This window comes from Poecilia formosa, unplaced genomic scaffold (assembly GCF_000485575.1).
Source record: "Poecilia formosa unplaced genomic scaffold, Poecilia_formosa-5.1.2 Scaffold203, whole genome shotgun sequence".
Lineage (NCBI taxonomy): Eukaryota > Metazoa > Chordata > Actinopteri > Cyprinodontiformes > Poeciliidae > Poecilia > Poecilia formosa.
The window spans coordinates 1,014,641-1,036,051 of record NW_006800142.1 but is presented as its reverse complement, the minus strand read 5'-3'; the positions used below and the strand labels follow the sequence as shown (position 1 = coordinate 1,036,051).

Below are 21,411 nucleotides of genomic sequence, written 5' to 3'. Positions count from 1 at the left end.
AACATGACCTAGTAAGTATTGTTTTTTGTTGACACTTTGCAATTTTTTTAATGTGGATTTGTACATTTACTGTGTATCACAGCAATAAGAAGACGTTTTTTTAATGTTTTGGTTTTTGTTCACTTTCAGAGGAGGCTTGTTACAGAATACTTGTGGCGCTAACACACCTTCTGCCCCCTGTTGGTGGAAGACAATATAGTGTCAAAGATGCAATAACACACCTAGATTTTGTGCCGGTAGGTGTTTATCCTTTGACAAATATAATTTTAAACAGAAATTACATTGAATTCCTGATCATTTCACCAACAAATTTGTTTTGTTTTATTTCTTAATTTTTGTTACTAAGACTGGAACAAGAATAGCATCCCTTTGCAATAATTCCTCTACTTCATCAACAAACCATCAGCCCCAGCTCATCTGCATCAGTAATCTGCGGTCTCCAAAGCAGTATGTCACCATTGCGAAAAATGACAAAGTCACCATCCCCTTAGACCATGGACTCACATGTGCTGTGGACAAGCTTTTTAAGCTGTACTGGGTGTGTAACTTGTCTTATCCATCCCAACTCGGACCTGTCTTTATATTTTTTGAGTACATCTATGATCTTCCATTTTCCACACAAAGAAAAGCAAGGGTGATTGAATTGATTGGACAACTTAAAGCTTGTAGATGAAATGTATTGTTGTCCAAAATGTAAGAACCTGTATTTGGTGAAGTTGTTCATTTTCTGGCACATAATGACTCAATTTTTATTTTTGTTCAAATACTAAATGTAATATCATTTTTATGCATATGTAGTACAAAAATAGTGATTATGAATTGATCACGCTTGGAGAAATTAATGATTTCCATCCTTTAGATGTTATGAGGAGTTTTGTTAACAGAAAGCTGTTTGTGGCACCAAGATACAAAATATCGTATTTTGATTCATGATTGTTCGGTATTGAAAATGGAGGTTTAAATTTGAGTGCGATTGAAAATCTCACAAATGTTTAAAGGGACAGGAATTTATTTTCATTTCTCTTTCATGAAGTTTGTCATTATTTTCATCCATGTTCTCTTTTGTACATGTTATTGTATTTAACATTAGAAAAAGTGCTATTTTGTTAGCTTGGTGATTTCAATTTCAATTTCAATTTTTTAATATTTGACCTATAAATTGTAGCTGTGTCAACTTTGTTATTTGCATGATTGTAATAAAAGAATCTCTAATATCCACAATTTGAAATGTCAATTTTTATAAGCTCTAATCTATGAAAATACATTCTACACATTTGTGTTTCAAAATAACACATCTTGACACATATTTTGTGTTGATTTAAGTGACACAATACTTGTGTTAAAATGACAGACACAAAAATTGTGTTACAAATAACACATCATGTGTTGTCCTTGAGCTGATGCGGCACATGTTAAAATTTAACACATCATGTGTTGTTTTTAACACATCTGTTCTAAGAGAGTACTATTTGTTTGTTCCATACATCTTACTTCTTTGTCTTTTTGTTTGTGTGTTTGTTTTTTTGGGTCCTGATTAGCCATTGCTGTAACAATGGCTACTCTTCCTGGGGTCCATAATTAAAACTATTCTTATTGTAGTACAATTAGAATAAAGAATAAAAAAATTACATGTTTTAGCAAAAAAGGGTGCTATAGTTATTATTACTATTATTATTATTATGCACATGATCTCAATACCGATTTACCTAAAAGAATCAAACAAAAACTCTTGAGTGAAACGGGATTAGAATTATGCAAATAAGCTTCCAAGGATCACATGACTCGTCAAAAGGCGTGTCCTGCAGCAAGTTGCATGATTTGGGAAGGTGTCATAACCTTTTGTTATGCAGTTATGGCCTCCGACCTGTGTGATAGGTGCTCCCGGTTGCTCCAAGACTTTGCTGCACGTCTGAGGGGAGTTTGGGAGGAGTTCAAGTACAAACTGGAGGAAGTTTTTGGAGAACTTCTCCAGTGTACCTGCTGTAGGAATGCACCTGAGCGGAAGATGGCTCAAGATTTATCGTCATTGCAGCTCATGTGTGGTAGGATACACAACTGTTGTGAAAAAGAAGCGCATAGATGTGCTTTGTTTAAGACATTGTATGACCATCACCAATGGTGATTAAATTTTAATTTCACCTACTTTCTGTCATTTGGTCCTTTCAATATATTGACAATATATTGTAGCTGAATTTAAAATGTACATTTGTAAATTGGGATGTTATTGGAAAGTTTATTTCAACAATTAATTAAAAAAAGATGAACTCATGGGTTCAGGTGGTGCTGTATTTGAAGCACTTATTTCTGTTTGTTTCCTTTCCGCCAGTTAAAATCCAACATTTATTTTCTTAGAAAATAATATCACATAAATAATGAAGGTAGGCCACAAAAGCTCGCTGCCAAATGAGCAAGTTGGTCAGAGAGCTGCAATAATGGAAAGTTGAGTGGAAGGAAAAATGATATGACTTCTGGATTTTTATTAGCTATTAGCCTTTGTTAATAAAATTAACAGAAATAAACACTTTAAATGTCACTCATAAGGACTATAATGTGATTATTTTAACCTTAGTATGAGAAATTCCCTTTTAAATAAAAAAATTATTTTATTAGCTTGGTGAATTTGTACTCATCACTCTTTTCCTTTTCTCAGATGATGAAACTCACGTTTTCAATCAAAGAAGCCTCCAAGCACTGAACCGACTAGCAGCCTCTCAAAATGCAGATCTGCAAATGTCTGCAGCCATTTATTACCTGCACATCAGTCACCACTGTGAGTAAAGACTTTAATTTCATTTAACAATTTTCAGACGGTACGGACAAGGGGTAGTTAAAATGTGACCGTTGTTTGCCGTATTCCCACTCGGGAGATAAGTACCCTAACGGAAAAGACCAGTATGCAAATGTTCAACTGTATTTTTGATATAGCTCATCCAGCTTAAATATTCACATGCCCATCTCTTTATGTTGAAGGAAAAATGATGTCCTCTTTAAAAGCTTTTCATGTTCTCAGTTATAGTGAATAACAGTGCCTTCTGAGGCATATGGAAAAGATCTTGCTAAGATGTCATAATTTTTTTTTTTTTTTTTTGCAATTTCTGATTCAAAGTGAGTTTATGTGAGGTTTTAATACAACTTCTTTGTATTTGTTTTGAAATGAACTATAGTATTTTGATGATCGCAGACAGCTCTAACATGCTTTTGTTATCAGGTAGGGATCAGATAACTTAATACTGTCCTGATATTAAATCTCCACGTCAGTTCTGAGAAGTGAAAGAAATTGTTCTTACATCTTTCTCTTCCTGGCTGGGATTGTTTGTTGCAGTGAAATCTCCCTTACCAGATGCCTTTGTGGAAACAATCATGGCTCTTCTTTTGTCCCCTGACCTGGATGTGCAGAAGACTACTTCCTTTGCCCTGGTTAATCTACTAGTAAAGAAAAATGGTAACACTTGTTTTTTTGCTATCTAGGTAGCTTAAAAAGTTACTGTATTTTCCGGATTATGGCGCGCACCATACTATAAGCCGCAACTACATTTTTTTAATTTTTTGTTAAACAAAACAAAACAAAACAAAACAAAAAAAAAACTGGAAACGTACATATAAGCCGCTGGTATGTCCGCCGCTCTCAGTTTTCCATAAAGACGCAGCAGAGGGCTGGGTTATTAATCTGTCTCCATCTTAATCCGTGCCTGCTGCTAGCATGTGCTTGTTCTAAATGGATAATTAGCGCTTTCTTCTTTGATTTCCAATGTTGACTTCCAATGATTCACTTCCTACTAAAGAGCCCCCTGGTGGTGGAAGAAAAATCCACAACAAAGCCGCACAGGGCTACAAGCCGCATGGTTCAAAACGTGGGGAAAACGTAGCGGCATAAAGTCCGAAAAACACGGTATTTTTAAAGCACTGATGAATGAATGAACATGATTTCAGTTTGTAAAGAGTTGGTGATCGAGACGGGGATGTTGGTGCCGCTGTTGGAGTTGTTCCAGTCGGGGGATCCGATGGCTCAGTGTCACTCTTGTGCCTGCATAGCCATGCTGGCGTCCTCAGGTTTGCGCAGACCTTTTTGTTGTTCTTCTTGTTGTTTTATGTTCTAAAACTCTTATTTGTGTAGCGCAAATGTGCATCAGTAGATCTTATAAGAATCCTGCACGTCGTCACACAAACTTTACATCGTACTGTATCAAAAAGTTGAAGTATTTTCATCATAATTTCTTTATTTTTATTCAGAATCGAACAGAGATTCTATTTTGGTGGACGGAGTGATGCCTCTGTTGGCTTTGGCAAAATCCTACGATCCAGCGGTACAGCTGAATGCAGCGTGGGCCCTGTTGCATCTCTCCCACTCAGGTTGTATGTTTGTCTCTCTATTTTGTCAATGTTCACGTACCCCGCAGAATTATTCATTTGCATTTTGTCACTACACAAAATTCAAAATGGATTTGAATGGGGTTGCAGGTAAAATCTGCAAATTCCCCTGTATGAAACACAGTAGTAGCAGAATCATGCTGTGGGGATGTTTTCTATCAGAATTGGAGTTGATTAGAAGACGGACACCCTAATTCTACCTTACTGGTGTTAGCCAAATCCCCAACCGTCGGGTCTTTCAGCAGTCGTAATTTTTATTTATTTATTTTCAGATAGGTCGACAAGGACTCTGTGTCAAGCAGGGGGCATCCCTGTCTTGGTCCTCCTGCTGCAGTCCTCCAGGTCAGAAGTTCAGTTTTACAGCTGCACAGCTCTTTGCAACATTGCCGCCGCTCCAGAGCATCACCCAAAGTTGCTCAGCATTGGGGGTCATTATTTGTCCAAGTCGCTTCTGACGCTGATGTCTTCTTCTGTAGAAAAGGTAACCGAGATCTCGGTGGGGGGCGGGAAACAAATGGTGACTTTTCCATATGTTGTGAATTTATTGCTTTTTTTTTTTTTTTTTTTCTTATCAGAATGCAGCCCAAGCATGCAGATGCCTTCAAACTCTTTCAAAGAATGGTAACATGCATTTGTACATGGCATTATTTTAAAATAAAGCATCTAATTCTGCTTCTCGTTTTTATCCCCAGTTCGGGTCCAGGAACACCTCATGGAGCTTAACTGTGTGTTGCCTCTGAAGTCCCTGCTCAAAAGTTCAAACACTGCATGGATGCAGTCAGCTTTAACGCTGCTGTGCACACTGACTGCACACCCACCAAACCGTGTATGGCCCCCACAACACTAACATATAATAGTTATGATAGAGTACTGTATGTTAGAACTCTATCATATTTTGTAACCTGAGTTTTTTCGAAATCGCCTAATGCCACAAAACTGGTTAACACCACAAAATCATTCCTACTCTAATCTTTTTTTTTTCTTTTTTACATTTTGTCACATTACGACCACAAACTTCAGTGTATTATATAGGGATTCTACATGATGCACCGACACAATTGAAGTGAATGAAAATGAATCAAATCCTTTGTCAGTTTTTTAATTTGTAAAAATTTTTGTTTATTTATTTTACTTCACGGTTTAGGAGCCACTTTGTGTTGGTCTGTCGCCTAAAATCCCAATAAAACACGATAAAATCCATGGTCTCAATTTGACAGAACGTAGAAAAGTTTGTTTTTGAGAGCAAGATGTTCGACTTTCCTGTAATCTCATTTTTTTTTATTTTTTTTTATTTTTTTTAGGATCTCTTCATGAGTGAAGGACTGCTGAGGGAAGTCGGTCGGCTGCTCCATCGTCCCAGCTCAAACTCTGCTCTGATCTCACAAAGTTGTCAGCTCATCACTGGCCTCTGCAGCGCCTGCATGGACGAGCAGGTACGCCTCCAGCTTACCTTTTGTTAGTCTGTTTACGCCCCGGCGCCCTAATCTCTTCAGGTTACACTGAATCCAGTTAATGTTATCCAGGCTGTGAAGGAGAGCCTGTGCTTATCAGGGCTGCTCCGAGGACTTGAGTCTCCTTCCCTGTCAGATGAGACGTTGCTGCATGTGACTTTGTGTTTGCGTCACCTGATGAACTGGGGTAATGTTGTTGTTTTGTTGTTTTTTTTTTTTTTTAAAGAAACTGTCACTTATATCCTTTTTGTCTTCACAGAATTTTTCAAATTTCTCTGTTTCAGAGGGGCTGAGGACTACTTTGTCCACTTCAGTATCACCAGAGCAGGTTTGGAGGCTGGTGCAGCTTTCCGGACAGACGAGAAATCCTGAGCTGTCCTACAACTCTGCAGCCGTCGTGCACGCATTTGAACCGACAGGTAAAGTAGCACACGCGTCCATATCCGTACATGTTTCTATATCAAACGTTGCTTTTTTCCTTCCTCTCCTCCACAGAAGGCTTCCTCCAGCTGCTGAGGCCTCACTACACCGCGGTGGCTAAATATTTGTTGCTGTTCCTCAAAAGGAAAGATGTTAAATTCCAGCAGCTTGGCATTGCTGCTGTAGATAAACTCAAGAATGGTTTGTGTGTTTTTTTGTTGTTGTTTGTTTTATTCTTCCATGAAGAAATTAAACAAATTTCAGTTCCTTGAAAAAGCATTTAACTTTTTTCACACGTTTTTCATGTTGTAACCGATAAAGTCAGAGCATCTCAGTAGTTTTTTAAGTGATGGATCTACTTGGATGGATATTCTTACATACAAGTGTCTCAAAACTGTCCCAGGGTTCATTTTTAATCCCTTTACATGACACCCCTAAATAAAATAATTAATTCTCTAAAGGCTTTTGTCAGAGTTAACAGTATGACAAATTCAATGGGCACAAATACCTTTTTTAAAGAGACTAATTTTTGTGTTTTATATGAAATTAAAAGAATGACTTTTTGAATAAGCAGCATTTTATAACCTGTTTGCTCTGATCCTCTGCAGATGGACACTTTTCAACGGCAGTGACCGACGGCGAGCTGGAGGCTTGGCTGTCGCAGGGACATACAGGGACGGAGGAGACGAGATGGCTGCTGAGAACCACTCGGCCTCCGTCGCCATCTTCTGGTTAACCCTCGACTTGCTCAGTATTTTTACGAAAAGTCCAAGATGTTTACTTTGATGCAAAACTTTGATTTTTGACTTTTTTACATGCCGCTCTTTTCTAAAATTGTTTTTATATTTGTGTTTTTGTTTTTACATATCTGTCTTTAAAAAGAAGAAAAGGACAGAGGTGTGGCATCAGCTTTAATATATTTGAACATTTTTATAAAGCTAACTTGTGATAGTCTAGAACAGTACTTAAGGTATAGGATCAAGTTTAAGTCACGATTTTTATGCATTTTTATGCTTAAAAAGCATTTAACCTACAGCTCTCTTGATTTGAAGCAACTGTGAAAGCAAACAAATAAACAAAAAAAAAAGGCATTGTTGCATTCTCGCCTCTAAGACAGCACACACACAAAATTAAAGCCTATCTTTGGAAACCGTATCGTTGTAGCAGCTTCTTACATACGATTGCTATAATTTTACAAAGGTTCAAGATTAAAATTGCAACGCGGTGACATTGAGCTCTCAACTGCATCTCAATTTATTCGAGTTCCACTGAGGAAAAAAAAAGGAAAATGCTGAGTCAGCAGTAAGTAATATCAGGTTTAAGCTAAAAAAAAAAAAAAACCTGGACAAGTTCTTATTGATAAAATAGCTATTATTCAAACCGACTAACTGTATCCACTAGCAAACTAACAGCAGAAAGTAGATGTGCACTTCATTTTGAGCTTGTTTGATTCGAATCCTGCTGGAAAGAGATGATTACGCAAGAACTTTGCTGAGTGTTTTTTTTTTTGTGTGCCACTGGCTACCGCAAGATGTCCTCGCTGAGAGGCGAAGCTGTAATGTTGCGTGCTCCTTTCGAGGTGCTGAAAGGAAGCAGGATGGCTGTGTGCTGTAGCTGTGCGGGACAAATCGTCTGGATGGCAGACACCTCACGATGACCTCAGATGACTTCTAAAAAAAAAAAAAGGTAAGGAGAGAGAAAACACATCCAGAAAATAATGTTTATTTTCATTTGTAAAGATGAATCCTAACTCAGAAACGACAGACGATCAGCATCAGGTCCAAAGTTACTAAAACGAGGCGGTTTGACGTTACGTCCTCACCTGCTCTCTGTTTGGTCTGGATCTCCTCCAGGCCGGAGAGCGCCCTGAGGGATCTGCGCTCCTTGAAGGCCACCACCGGTACCACATCGTCCTCGTTGCCCAGCCCCAGCTGGGCAGCGGTTTTAGTCCCCACCAGCGTCTTGGCGGCATCCTCTATCGTCCCATTGTGGGGAGGCTGTGTGTTTTCCTTTGGTACGGTCCGCGCCGACACAGATTTCTGCGATTAAAAAGATATCAAAACGCTTTTAGTCAAGGCTGGGGACGGAAAAGCCTTTTCATGAGTCGACGTTAGATGTGTGTCATAAGAGGCCCGAGGCTGTGTACTGTTTATCAAAAAAAAAAAAATAAATAAAAGAGCCGATCAGTAAATCTCACCGTATCTGGTGAATCTGTTCTTCTGGTTCTCCGCATGATCTCCTCAAGTCGCTGGAAAAGACAACGTTGCAACAAAAACACACAGCTTTTTTTTTATGTTATCAGTTAGTTGCCTTGCAAAAGAGAAAATCCTGCTTCCTGCACATGTTTTGTCATGTGGAGGAAGCACATGACAAAACATAAACGGTTGGGATTTTGTGTGATATAAGAAAATGAAGTAGTCAGTAATGGTGAAGCAGAAGCTAAAGGCCAGTCTGGCCTGCTAGCAAAGCGTCTGCAGAAACCACATGCAGGCTCATGCAGACGGAGACTTTTCTTAAATTTTGGAACATTTTCACAGACAAAATCATCCCAAAATACAATAAAATGAGGCAGAAAATGTTTTTTTTCCCCCCATATTTATCAATCAGGTTTCTCTATTTCTTAATTTTCTACTAACTGGCACCAATAATAACATCCAGCAAAAAAAAAAAAAAAAAAAAAAAAAATCTTCTGGCCCAACAGTTGCATCAAACATTTTGGGAAATGCTGGGTTGTGTCGTAGGTGTGCAATCTTGGATCCTTTTTTTAATGTCTGACTGATCCCTTTTCAACAACTATCAGTTTATTTAGTTAAATTCAATAAGGTGCAACATATTTACTCATAAATATTCCCCAGGTGGTTTCAACTTGACAGTTTTGGCCCTCATGGCTAACATTTTGGACCTCGCTGCTCTGACCGGTTCTCTGCGTCTTTTGTATCCCCGCTGAAGAAAAGTCCTCAGCATGATGCTGCTGCCACCATCATGCGTCAGTATGGAGACGGTGTGTTCAGGGTGATGTGCATTGTTTACTTTCACACCCACATGAAATGTTGCATAAAAGTTTTCTCATTGGACCAGAGCTCTTTCTTCTAGAGACATTAGAAGATAATCAGATGGTGATGTTATTGGTAAACATTGTCGCCGTCGATTGTGTTAAAATCCTGTTTTCCCATTAAATCTGCTGTTTCTTATTTATTAAGACATTAAAGCATCCTGGGCTCAGGTGTCTGTCCCAGGTGTGGACATCTACTGCAGTGAGACTGATGAACAGACTCGACATGTTATTGACACAGGAAGCGGATTTTCCCGACACTTCCAAAGGTAACATACAAAAAGGAAGCGATTGTAAAAGCGTGTTTTACAATGTATTATTCACCATTAAGCACTACTTTGCGATGGCCTGTAACTGAAAATCTTAGCAAAGCAACTATATTTGCAGTCGCAACATGGCAAAAAAAATGTGTAAAAGTTCAAAGGGCATGAATGTTTTCGTAAGTCTCCAAACCTTTTTCCTCGCTTGGCGCTCTGCCTCCTCTTTCTGTGCAGCGATCTCTCGCTCTTGCTTCATTTGTTCGGCTCGTGCTCGCTCTTTAGCCAGTTCCTCCTCTCTCTGTGCAAACAACATCCGGACACGGATAAACAAATGAAAACGATGCCTGCTGTACAGGGAGCTTTTCTCCTGGGATAGTAAGATGATGTGTTTACTGGGCACCTGCTTCTGCAAAAGTTCAGCCTCCCTCATTGCCTGAGCTCTCTCCTCTTCGGCTCTCCTCTGCTCCTCCTCCTCCCTTCTCCTCTTCTCCTCTACGAGACGCCTGGCCTCGGCCTCCTGTCGAGCCTGCTTCTCCGCCCTCCTGCGCTGCTGCTCCTCACGACTCCGCCTAAACAGAAGTTGCAGTGAAATTGTGGAAATGGTTACTTTCACTCAGTTCTAATCTCCCTTCATTGCTCCGTCTGGGATTTCTCCCATTCACTTGGATTCCTCCGGTAAAATTTCAACTGAGCCAATCAGCAAATAGGATAAAAGTTGTGAATGACGAGGCTGATTTCCAGCGCTGCTTCAGAATTGGTGTCTGCTTGTAGTTTTAGCCATAGCAGCAGAGGAAGTTAACATTTCCTCCAGCTGGTGTTGACCACACTTCCAAATATTGAATTAACATTAACGGCCACTTTGTTCAGCTGGATACTTCTTTCTCTCCAGTGGAGGATGATTGTTTACAGCTCAGGCAATTTCCGGTAAGTTCATAGCATCAAACTGGTGCATTACGTGCTTCGTGGCCAAACGTTAGCAATCGGGTAAAATTTAAAACTTCAGCAGAGTCCACGCCTCCAGGAAGAAATCATTTCTCAATAGCCGAGGGTCCAGACCCTCTGCATGAAGTGCAGCATAGAACAATTGGCTCGTTTTTATGACGGTGTATTAGGGTCATTTTATATGGAACAAAGAAAGAGGAGTAAATTTCTGCCAAAAAACTAAACAAAATTTTCAGATTAATCAGAAATAAGGTATTTCTGAGTTTCCAAAGATTTTTTTCCAGAAAATTTCTGAATACTTTTTTTCCCTTTTCCAAGGTCTTTTCTCTAGAAAGACCTTGGAAATTTTTTGGCAGAAATGTACTAATCCTTTTATGTTTCCTGTGTAAAATGGCCGTAATACACTGTCGTAGGTTTTTACCAGGCTAGTATTTTCACCTATATTTTTTATAAATTTTTATTTATTTTTACCTTTCGGCTTCCTCTCGTTGCAGGCGCTCCTGCTCCTCTTTCTCCCGTTGCATGCGGGCCTCTCTCCTCTTTTCAGCCAGAAGTCGCGAGGCCTCCTTCGGGTCAGTGGTGCCCGCCAAAGGACGAAGCATGACCTCTGCAGGCTGCGGATCTGAAAGAGGAGAGGCTTTATAAGGACATAAAGAGAGAACAAAACAATCATTTTCACTTATAAATATTTCTTCCACTTACTTCCATCTGCTGCTGTCCCGGTGGAGCCGTCAACCTGTGCGTCAGGCAGCTTTAGACGTGGCGTCTCTGTGAGATTTTCTCGTCTCTGTGTCTGCTGTTGACCTTTGTTTGGTGCGTTGACGGGCCGTGTGTTACCAGCAGAGAAGTAAACGGCAGCGTCCTCCTCAGGAACAGCTGGGAGCTCGAGGTGCAGCGGGGTGGAGTGTCTACTGATCGATCTTCTGGGGCTCCTGCAGGATGGAACCGCAGAGGGAAGCATCAGCTTGCGTCTGCAACGCCAACCCGAGGCGGAGACGTTTACCTACCGCTCCGGTGACGGGGAGGCTGTTCTGCTCTGAGTGCAGGTGGGCGACTTCATGCCGTTAACAGCAGCAGCAGACGATCTTTTGGCAGAGCCGCTGTTTGGGGTCTTCTTCATGGCTTCCTGTCTTACTTTTTGAATCTGGATCGAACCGGAGACGTTAACAGAACTTCCACTACCTAAACTATTCCACATTTTGTTACATTTCCACTACAAACTTCAGTGTGTCACATTGAACATTTATGTTATGAGTCAACAAATAGTGAAAGTGAAAAATCACGTTTTTTTTTTTTTTTAACAAAACATCTGAAAAGTGTGGCGTGTAGCTGTAATCCGGACACCAAATCAATAAGTTGTACAACAGCCTTTTTCTGTGTTTCTATGGACTTTGCACATCTAGACTAAATATTTACCCATTTTCCTGAATGTTGGATTTCAAGTTCAGTAGCAAATTCTCAGTTGGATGTAGGTCTGAACTTTGGCTAGGCCATTTTAAATCCAAGATATGCTTGGATTTATTCAAATTTAGCAGCATGTTTAATGTTTTTGTCTGCTGAAAGACAAAGTCTTTAACAACTTTTCCTCCACTGTCTCACCATCATCATGCTGCCACCACCAACAAGACTATTTTTGATTTATTTATTTATTTATTTATTTATTTGCATTGGATTTTATTTCGGGACACCAGAATAAATAAGATTGAATACAAAGCGTGTCACACCTTTCAAAATGTTATTTCTGACAGATTTTTGTCAACCATGAAACAATTTCCTTCCACTTCACAATTGTGCATTACTTTGTGTTCATTTATTTATCACATAAACTCCAAATAATAATAATAATAAAACATTGAAGTTCATAGCTCTGAAAACTAGGATAGGAGAGAAATTTATGACTGGTCAGCAGTGGGTGGATTTTACCTGTGCGGGGCTGATGTGTCGTTGCTGGCTGTTGGCGGAGGAAGGTGAAGCAGGCGACCTGCGGTGGACTGAGACTGACTGATGTCGGAGTTTGGGAGTGATAATGGCGGAGGATGGGATGGCAGCCGTCGGCTGGCATGAAGCTGCACGACGACAAACATGGACAACTTGAGCCAGTGTAAAAATAATGAAAATGAAAAAACGCAGTTTTTGTTGAAACGTGACGATATGAGCGGGAGGGGGAAAAATGATATATGAAGGAACACAGAGCGGCGGTGGTCAGCTCAGAAAAATTTGCCAAGTATTAAAGCAGAAAAGACCTTCTGGTGAACGGGAGAGTACCTTCTTCTCCGGACCTACAAGCAGCACTCTTGCTTCTAGCCAGATAAGAGCAAGTAGGGGTGAGGAGGCGACTGACCAGATTTCTCTCCCACGTCGACAGAGGCAGGCGACGTGGAGCTGGCGCATTGATCAGCGTAAAGTTTGTAAGTAGGGCAAAAGCAACAGATAAGACATTCCAAGAGCCTGCAGCCTTACGAGAGACTTTTGTTTTGTTTTGTTTTGTTTTGTTTTTTAAGAGAAACGGCGTTAGCAAAAGGAGAAAGGAAAAAGTACGTGCATCTCTTAGTACCGTTTTTAACGAGCTTCCTGCCTCTGGGGCTTTGACTGAGCTGCTGCTGAGCCTTCTGGCTCCTCTCTATTGTCCTGCGCACGGCAGTTTCATGTCGCTCCTTAACTCAGAAAATTAAAATGAAAACATGTTGTTGTTATTATTATTATTATTATTATTATTATTATTATTATTATTATTATTAAGTACGAATAAAAAAAGTCTACTGCTAAAGCTCACCTTTTCCTCTCTCAGCCTCTGCTTGCGTTTCTCCTCCACGGCTGCTCGCCTCCTCTCCTCTTTAAGCCTTTGCTCCAGGAGTTTCTTCCTCCGCTCCTGTAGTTGTTGTTCATAGTAGCGCCTGGCTCGCTGCTCCCGCTCCAGTCGGCTCAGCTCCCGGGAGACTGAGAGGGAATTAAGCAGAAGTAGTTTCGCTCGGTGTTTTTTTTTAAATTATTTTTATTTTTTAATGGATGCGCTGCGGCGGTGATGCACACGCACCGAGTAACTTCTGCTGCTCCTCCCGTCTTTCTCGCGCTGCTTTCAACCTTTCATCGACATTCAGCCCGTTACCAGCTGTAAAATAAAATGGATTGTTAGACGATGATAAATCATGAAAACACAACTGAAAACGATGTAAAACTCCAAATTAATATATTATCAGTTTGGGGGGAAAAGAGTTCAACAGTGTTGATTCAAGGTCAAGATCAATTTGCTTTGGCAGCCCAATTTGCCAATAAAGTCACCACAGAGTTCAAGTTAGACGTGTTTTATAATAAACAAGCGGTCCATCTGTGAATTATGCAGACTGACTCTTCAACAAGTTAGTTAAATTAATTGTATTTCGGATAAAGTGTCTTTGGAGATTGGATTATTTCTCGTACTTGCTCTTGTCCGTTTCGAAATGTTTCACTTGTTGAAATTTGTCTTCAAAATGTTACATTGTGCTTTAAATATGAACCCTGTTGAGACACAAGCCTCAGAAATAGCAGCGTTGAATTATTATTATTTGAAAATTTTCACTTATCAAAACTTTGATTGGATTTGTTAGTTGAATTAAATGTTTAGAAAGCACTAAATTAATTCATATTTCATACCCGTCATGTACTTTAATAATTGAAAATCAGCTTACTTTATCGTTTATTTCAAGAATTGTGGAAATAATCATTCACATGAATAAATCTCACATATTAAATCCAGTTCATATTTTCTAAAAACGTTCTATCGTCTACTTTAGATATTATTCACTGCGGTTATGCAACATTTCTTTCCGAATGATGATAAGCAAACTTTCCTTTTGTCATTGGTTGCCAAAGTAGGTTCAAAATGTCCCAAAGGTGGATATAAATAAGCTTCAAGTTGCCTCGTTTGTCCCAGACAAAATTATAAAGTTGCATAAGGGCAAAGGGTCAAAACGGGTACCAAGCTGGCAAGTGTACATAGGTTTAGTTTGCTTATGCCTTGGGCTGGCTTTGCAGTGACTAACCTGCAGAAACTTGCAGGGTAGCGTTGCAGATTTGGATGGACTTGTTGGCAGAGCAGGTTGTTTTCTTCGTCTGTGGAGGACTCGGTTTGAAATAAGAGCCATTCTCTGTAAATAAATGAAAGGGGGAAAAACTCAGCTTGAAAAAAAAAAAATTGTTGTTTTACATATTCTAATACAGATTTTTTTCTTTTCTTTTCTTTTACCCTCCTATCCTGGTTATCCCTCGTCTGTAAACAGAAATGTCCCAGTTGAGCATGTGATATGTCATGGATCTAGAAGCCTGAAAACATCAGCTTGAACAAGCTGTTAAAACATGCTGGCCTCAGGCTGAGCACTAAATAAAAGAAACCATTATTAAAGAGGCAGCATTTAAAAGGCGAGCACCTGACAAGTACCCATTAACGCAACAAACACGAGCAAAATGGAAATACAAAACAGAATCAAGAAAAAAATGCACATTTACACATTTCTGTGAGAGTTAGACATCCAGGTGTTCTTGTTCAGGTCAGATCATTCAACTGTGATTCTCTGCTTGTGGTTTAGTCATTTTTTGTTTGGATTTAGATCATGTTCTCGATCTAAATCTACCAAAATGCTATTTTAGGATAAAAGACACTGACCTCGTGTTCCTTCGGGTCTGTGTCCGACCCTCTGGCTGTCGATGGTGGATGTAGAAAGTGGTCCCTGCGATGGAGGGACGACACTCTGCTTCTTCTGTACAGCCATGCTAGGTATTGAGCCTGGCATAGCAGAGCTCTCTCTCATGTCCCCTCCACTCTCTCTCCCTCCTTTCTGTCCTCCTCCTCTTCCTCTGAATTTCTATTTCAAGATGCCTTCAGGTCCTAGCATGAGTGCGCAGAGAGGGAAGCTGCCTCCTGCATCAGCTGCTTGTCCATCTGTGTCTCACAAAGGAATGGAGAGCAAGAAAACAAAAACATCCAGTCAGAACCCTGCCCAATGATTTTGGGGATTTTTATTTTATTTTATTTTTTTGTATCTTATCTTCACATTTTCTTCCAGGTTGATAGAAAAGTCTGCAAAGACCCTGAGCCTCGGGGATTCTTGTCTATTAATGGGTTACTCCCCCTTTAAAGATTTCACCCTTGTGAGCTGCTCTGCTTTACTTTCACATTATTCCAGCGCTGTGTCACTTTAATTCCCCCACCGCTCTCCCTGCATGCTGGAAACAGGCAGAGAGGTCCAGCATTTCCTGGACACCGGAAAGGAAAAAAGGAAATGATGTGTAGAACAGGGTCTACATGAATAATTACCATGGCAACAGTGGTATAATGTTCAGTGACACGCAATATTTGGACATTAACTCCCTGTGTTGGTTACACAGTGGATGAGGCAAAAGTGCTTTTTCTTTTTACCCATAATTCCTTGTTCTTAGAGCGAGAGTATATGACCACCAGATGGAGATCTAGATACTCATTGGTGGACTGAATGAGCTGCATTTCCTTACAGAATATCTATTAAACAAATGTTCCTAAAAGCCAAATTAGCCTGAAAAAAAACAACAAAAAAACATTATTTTTCTTCTTATACAATTTGAATGAAGAAAGTGATCTGTCAGCAGGGCTGGTCTTAGATTGTGTAGGGCCCCAAGCAAAATGTAATTTGGGACCCCTTCCAGCTAAGCTCACCAGGATATTTACAGGAAAGAGGGAGACATGACTGAAGCACTTCCATGCTGCTGTTTTAATATTTATGAATAAATTAGTTATAATCCATATCATCTGTCATAAATCCTTCTTTAATCCATTTTTCTGCGTAACAGTCTCTGATTTATGCAGTTTTTTTTTCAAGTCTAATTTAAGATTGACAAATAAATGATCCTAGTTTTATTAGGTCCGTGGAAAGCATAGTTTAGAAAAGTTTTTTTTAAAAATCACTTGGAACTTGTGAATAATATTAACCCTATTAAGATCTCCTTATTACTAGTAAATTGGTAGCAGATTAGGATAAAAATGCTAACGTTACAATATTAAATATGGACACAAAGGCTATTTATTATAGTTTCCAAACTTAGACACAAGCAACAGAAATGGGGGGAAAATGCGTTAAAACAGCTCAGTTAATATTCAATTGATTGAGGTTTCCTTTAGCATGTAGATTAACCCATTGAAGCCTGACCAAGTCCTACTTCCAGATGAAAGCTCACATGAAAAACAGTGAAGTTAGTGGTGTAATCTGTTTATCTGCATTTCTCACAGGTTGTCTCCCCACTGACACAAACTAACCGTCCAGTCTCTTTGTGTCAGCCGGTTCCTTTTTTCAAATACATCACACACTGCTAATAATAGATAGTCTGGTCATTAAGCACAACAATTAACAAATCTCACTGGATTTCCAACTTGAAACTAGAACACGAAAGGCTGCGTTAGACTCGTCTTGTAAGCCACGTTTAGCTCTGGGAATGATGTCAGACATGCGTTCTGGCTGAAAGACACAAAACGAGGGCTGTCTATTACAAATAGATGGTTTTTCAGTATTAAATATGCCACTAGTTGGATGAGAATTAAGCTGTCAGGTTTGCTAATGAACATTCAACTTTCATATTTATTTCTCATGTCATACACTTTCTTTTTAAAGAGAAACTTTAAAAAGAGTTTGTCCAAAATCAAAAACCAAAATGTTTGATTTTGGTGTTGTGCAATAAAAGTGGTAAGTTAAGCTGAGTTATGTTGTTTTACCCAAGAATGTTTCTTTCATTAGTTTCCCCTAAATCTAACGATGCATGTGCTCAAAGGTGAGTGTGATGTAGACGTAATTTATGAAACAAAGTGTTATGAATTAAGTATTTTATATAGGTGGGTTATCTATTGATGAGGGGGAAAAAAGCTTCGCTAAGACACTTAAATGTATTAAACTACAACCAATAATGGAATGCTTATCAAAATTATCTTGATTTTTTAGGAACATTTTACTAGTTTTTATTAATTGTATCAGGTTTGAACTAATCTTTACAATTCAAAACTCACTATAGGAAACATATTTTCCTAAATAAATGGCAGTAGAAAACATCTGCACAATCAACAATAGTAATGGCCTACAATTCCTCCATTGAGAATAAACTTCCCTAATAAACATATTATCTCAGATTGATCAATTCCAAGTACACCAGATGAATAATGATGCCATTTCACATTGGTGTGCACAAGTTTTATAGATCCAGAGGATTCCCTCAATCACTTTCAAAACCTGTGCTTTGTAGAGTAATGGTCATCTTTCCTCTTAAGTTAAATGGCTTGTCTTCCATGGTAATAAAAAAAAAATAGAAACTGGTTTATAATTAGGGCAGAAAATGTTTCTGAAATTATGCTTAACCCCTTTATAACCACATCTAGCGTACAGCAACTGCCCCAGAGAGAAGAGGAACCTCAGTTCGCTAGCAGCTAGCAGACTTGCTAGCTTATTTGACATTAGCATTAGTGCTGTTGCTAAAAGCTGAAAACTCTCGCTTCAAGTGATACTTTTTAAAGATATAAATTATCCAAAGCAAAAAAGAAAAGAACTCAGAATATTCAACATTAGGTCAAAAACTTTAAATCAAATGACTTATTATTATCGGTGTCATTAGTTAGCCACTTGTTAAATGTGCGACTTTAGTGGACATTTTTTCCTCATTTTTTGGAGTCCCGCCAGCCTGTGCTGCCCTGAACAACGAGCCATATCACCAAAAATGCTACAGTGTAAGCCATTTTAATTGTTTACATTTAAGAGAGTTTCTTATTACAATATGGTAATGCTATATGTTATATATATATATATGTGTGTTGTGTATGTGTGTGTATGTATAAGGCTCTTACATATATAAGTTTGTGGGGTTATTTAAGTTCAGAGCCAAGTGGGCCCTATGTGCAGTAATACTCCCCTCTGACACGTCGACAACAATGCCCTTCACTTGCCAGAGCCATGCTCTAAAATGTGCAATACGGACACACTACACCACAGTCAGGTGGTGTGCCCGCAGAGTCACTGGAGCACAAATAAGATGTTGATCATCGGCCTTACAACCAATAGAAGAAAAGGACTGCGGACACAGGACCTACACGGGATAAGATTGCATGGTTCGTATCAAGTCATTCTGTGGTTCACCTTGGCCACTATTATTAAAGGTGTCAGTTTTAGGGCTTGGTTGCTTTCTCATGCATATTCATACGTTCTCATATGAAAATCTGGAAATGCGTTTTTCTTTCCCGCTCATTGAACGCAACAATTACGCACCCTCCACCTACTGGTTTTTAAAGGAGTTTTACGACAAGCTGTTTCCGTATAGTTTTTATTCTCTGTTAAACCAGAGACATTTGAGAGCTGGCCTCAGCCTGAGTGTTTAAACTTCAACGTGATGACACGACCCATCAAAGAATGAGGCAAGTATATTCCACTGCGAATCAACTGGTAACTTTGCACGGTTGCTGACATGGTTACCAGCAGAGGAACTGGGACATCGCCTTCACCCCACTGAGCTGCTATTGAATCATGTAATTAACAGCAGATGCCATCAACACAGCAGCTAAAGGTTGATGCAGGGCTCCAGCTGGAAAATTAATTTCCTATAATGCAGTTAATAATAATAATAATAATAATAATAATAATATTGAGCTGTACTTTCGTAAATGTGTCTAAGATGTTTCAGTTTTCTCTTCAGCCACCGATGACCTGCCATTATTTATTTATTTATTTATTTTCATTTCTTTTGTTGTGAACATCGATACCTTCTCATAAAGAGGTTGCCAAATGCAACAGTGACCGGGCGGCATCAATAATTCACCGCCTTGTCTCATCGGACACCAGCAACTTTAGACTGTGATGTATGGCTTACTGAGCGGCCCGATGTGTAATTGATGAGACGACGAGCTGCTCCTGCAGAAGACGCAGTTGAGCAGAAGTCGCGCTCACTTTGACAAAGTCGTGCACGTTTCTTACGCGTCCACCGCTTTCCGAAAAGCTTTTTGGAACGTTTTTACGTTCCAAAAAACTTTTTTTACGTTTTGCTTCACAATGGAAAATTTGTCTTTACTTTGATTTTTGATTTTGACATTTCTCCTTGCATAGTAGCTCGAGCTCAGGCAGATGAAATGACAGCATTTTTAAAGCCTGCAGTTGATTCTTTGACTTTGACTGGACCATTCCAATATGTTTTTGATCTGTTGCAGTTCTGGCTGCATGCTTAGCATTCTGCAAGAAGGAGACATTCATCCATTTCTCCATCCAACTCTGCATGATGCTCCCACCACCGTGTCTTACCAAACAGGTGGTGTGCTGATGTGTGTAGTAGTAGTTTTCCACTGTGCTTAGTGTTTTACACATAGATCTTCTTCCAAAAACTGGCTTTTGGTCCTGGCTTTCCATCTCTTCCCTTCAGTAATAGCCATCTTTTCACAAATCTTCCATAAAGATGCACGACTAATGGCAAAAGTCATAACAGCAGATTTTTCCACCCGAGCTGTTTATCTCTGCAGTTCCATCGAAGATACTGTAGGTCTCTTGGCTGCAACATTTAAAATCACTTCAAGGTATCATCTCCAGCTAGTTTGCCTGCATATACACTCCTGATCAAAATCTTAAGACTTGAAAGAAGAATTTCAAAGAATTGAAAGAATTTGCATTTTGCATTATTGGATCTTAAGAAGGTTCTAAGTTGAGCTTCACAATGTTAAAGGAAAAAAATCAGTGCAAGAGACAAGAACTTTTGAGCGGGGAATTTTCTGAAAACTGCATTTACACTCAAACATGATTTTTTTCAGCTGATCAAATGTTTAAGACCATAGTCTTTAAATGCCAAAAGCTGTGCAAAAATCTGGATTCCATGTCATTTTCTGTCAAGTCTTTACACTGTCAAGACCTCCTGATGGCAAAAGCAAAAAAAGCTCACTGACTTTGAACGTGGTTGGATTGTTGAGCTGCATAAGCAAGGCCTCTCACAACGTGCCATCGCTGCTGAGGTTGGACGCAGTAAGACAGTCATTTTGAATTTTTTAAATGATCCTGAGGGTTATGGAACAAAAAAGTCAAGTGGTAGACCCAAAAAAAATTTCACCAGCTCTGAGCCACAGGATCCGATTGGCTGTCCATCAAGACACGGGACGATCCTCTACCCAAATTAAGGCCATTACTGGTGCTGACTGCAGCCCAGTAACCATCAGACGGCATCTGCGAGAGAAGGGCTTCAGAAACAAAAAACGTCTTCAAAGGCCATGTCTTCTTCAATGCCACAAAATTGCCCGTTTGGACTTTGCAAGGGTGCATCAAACATGGGACATTGGAAGGTGGAAGAAAGTTGTCTTCTCTGATGAGAAAAAATTTTACCTTGATGGTCCTGATGGCTTCCAACGTTACTGGCATGACAAGGAGATCCCAGCTGAGATGTTTTCTACACGGCACAGTGGTGGGGGCGCCATCATGATTTGGGGTGCGTTTTCCTTCAATGGAACAATGGAGCTTCAGGTTGTGCAGGGGCGTCAAACAGCAGCTGGCTATGTGGAGATGTTGCAGCAGGTGTCCCTCATGACTGAGGGCCCTCGTCTGTGTGGTAATGATCGGGTTTTTCAACAGAACAATGCTGCAGTTCACAATGCCTGCCTGACAAAGGAGTTCTTCCAAAAGAATAACATCACTCTTTCGGACCATCCTGCATGTTCCCCGGATCTAAACCCAATTGAGAACATTTGGGGATGGATGGCAAGGGAAGTTTACAAAAATGGACATCAGTTCCAGACAGTGGATGCCCTTCATGAAGCCATCTTCAACACTTGTAGCAACATTCCCACTAGCCTCCTGGAAACACTGGGATCAAGCCCAAACGATTGTTTGAAGTCATCAACAAGAATGTTGGAGCTACTCATTACTGAGCCCTTTTTTTGACCCTTTGATTTCTGTTTTGGGGGGTTTTC

At 39.7% G+C, this 21,411-nt stretch overlaps 3 protein-coding genes across 7 annotated transcripts in view; 1 reads left to right on the top strand and 2 right to left on the bottom strand.

The window, feature by feature from the left end:
• ahi1 (Abelson helper integration site 1) overlaps window positions 1–3,356 on the bottom strand; it is a 20,660-nt gene extending 17,304 nt beyond the window's left edge. The window contains exon 1 of the mRNA XM_016679150.1: window positions 3,338–3,356. The gene's annotated coding sequence lies outside the window, so the exon portion shown is untranslated. The remainder of the gene's footprint in view (window positions 1–3,337) is intronic.
• Window positions 1,813–7,522, top strand: LOC103148357 (vacuolar protein 8-like). Its single transcript, XM_007567082.2, has 13 exons — window positions 1,813–2,042; window positions 2,651–2,770; window positions 3,323–3,442; window positions 3,931–4,050; window positions 4,231–4,350; window positions 4,641–4,849; window positions 4,944–4,989; window positions 5,061–5,194; window positions 5,670–5,801; window positions 5,892–6,006; window positions 6,104–6,238; window positions 6,315–6,440; window positions 6,848–7,522. Exons 1-13 carry the CDS (start codon window positions 1,814–1,816, stop codon window positions 6,973–6,975), a joined length of 1,734 nt encoding a protein of 577 aa, XP_007567144.2. The 5' UTR covers window position 1,813; the 3' UTR covers window positions 6,976–7,522.
• Window positions 7,523–7,742: 220 nt separating this feature from the next.
• On the bottom strand, window positions 7,743–15,683 carry map7a (microtubule-associated protein 7a). Of its 5 annotated transcripts, XM_016679155.1 has the most exons (16): window positions 15,521–15,683; window positions 15,133–15,408; window positions 14,513–14,617; window positions 13,528–13,602; window positions 13,267–13,430; window positions 13,048–13,147; window positions 12,759–12,875; window positions 12,417–12,589; window positions 11,501–11,637; window positions 11,196–11,425; window positions 10,965–11,115; window positions 9,952–10,120; window positions 9,745–9,849; window positions 8,437–8,487; window positions 8,062–8,278; window positions 7,743–7,909 (listed from the first exon to the last, which is right to left on the bottom strand). In XM_016679155.1, the coding sequence occupies exons 2-16, from the start codon at window positions 15,275–15,277 to the stop codon at window positions 7,899–7,901; spliced, it is 1,950 nt and encodes a 649-aa protein (XP_016534641.1). In that variant the 5' UTR covers window positions 15,278–15,408; window positions 15,521–15,683; the 3' UTR covers window positions 7,743–7,898. The 5 variants fall into 5 exon arrangements, with proteins under 5 accessions (XP_016534641.1, XP_016534640.1, XP_007567145.1 ...); XM_016679154.1 differs by lacking the exon at window positions 15,521–15,683 and having other exon boundaries at window positions 15,133–15,464; XM_007567083.2 differs by lacking the exon at window positions 15,521–15,683 and having other exon boundaries at window positions 12,417–12,583; window positions 15,133–15,464.
• Between the last annotated feature and the right edge of the window lie 5,728 nt (window positions 15,684–21,411).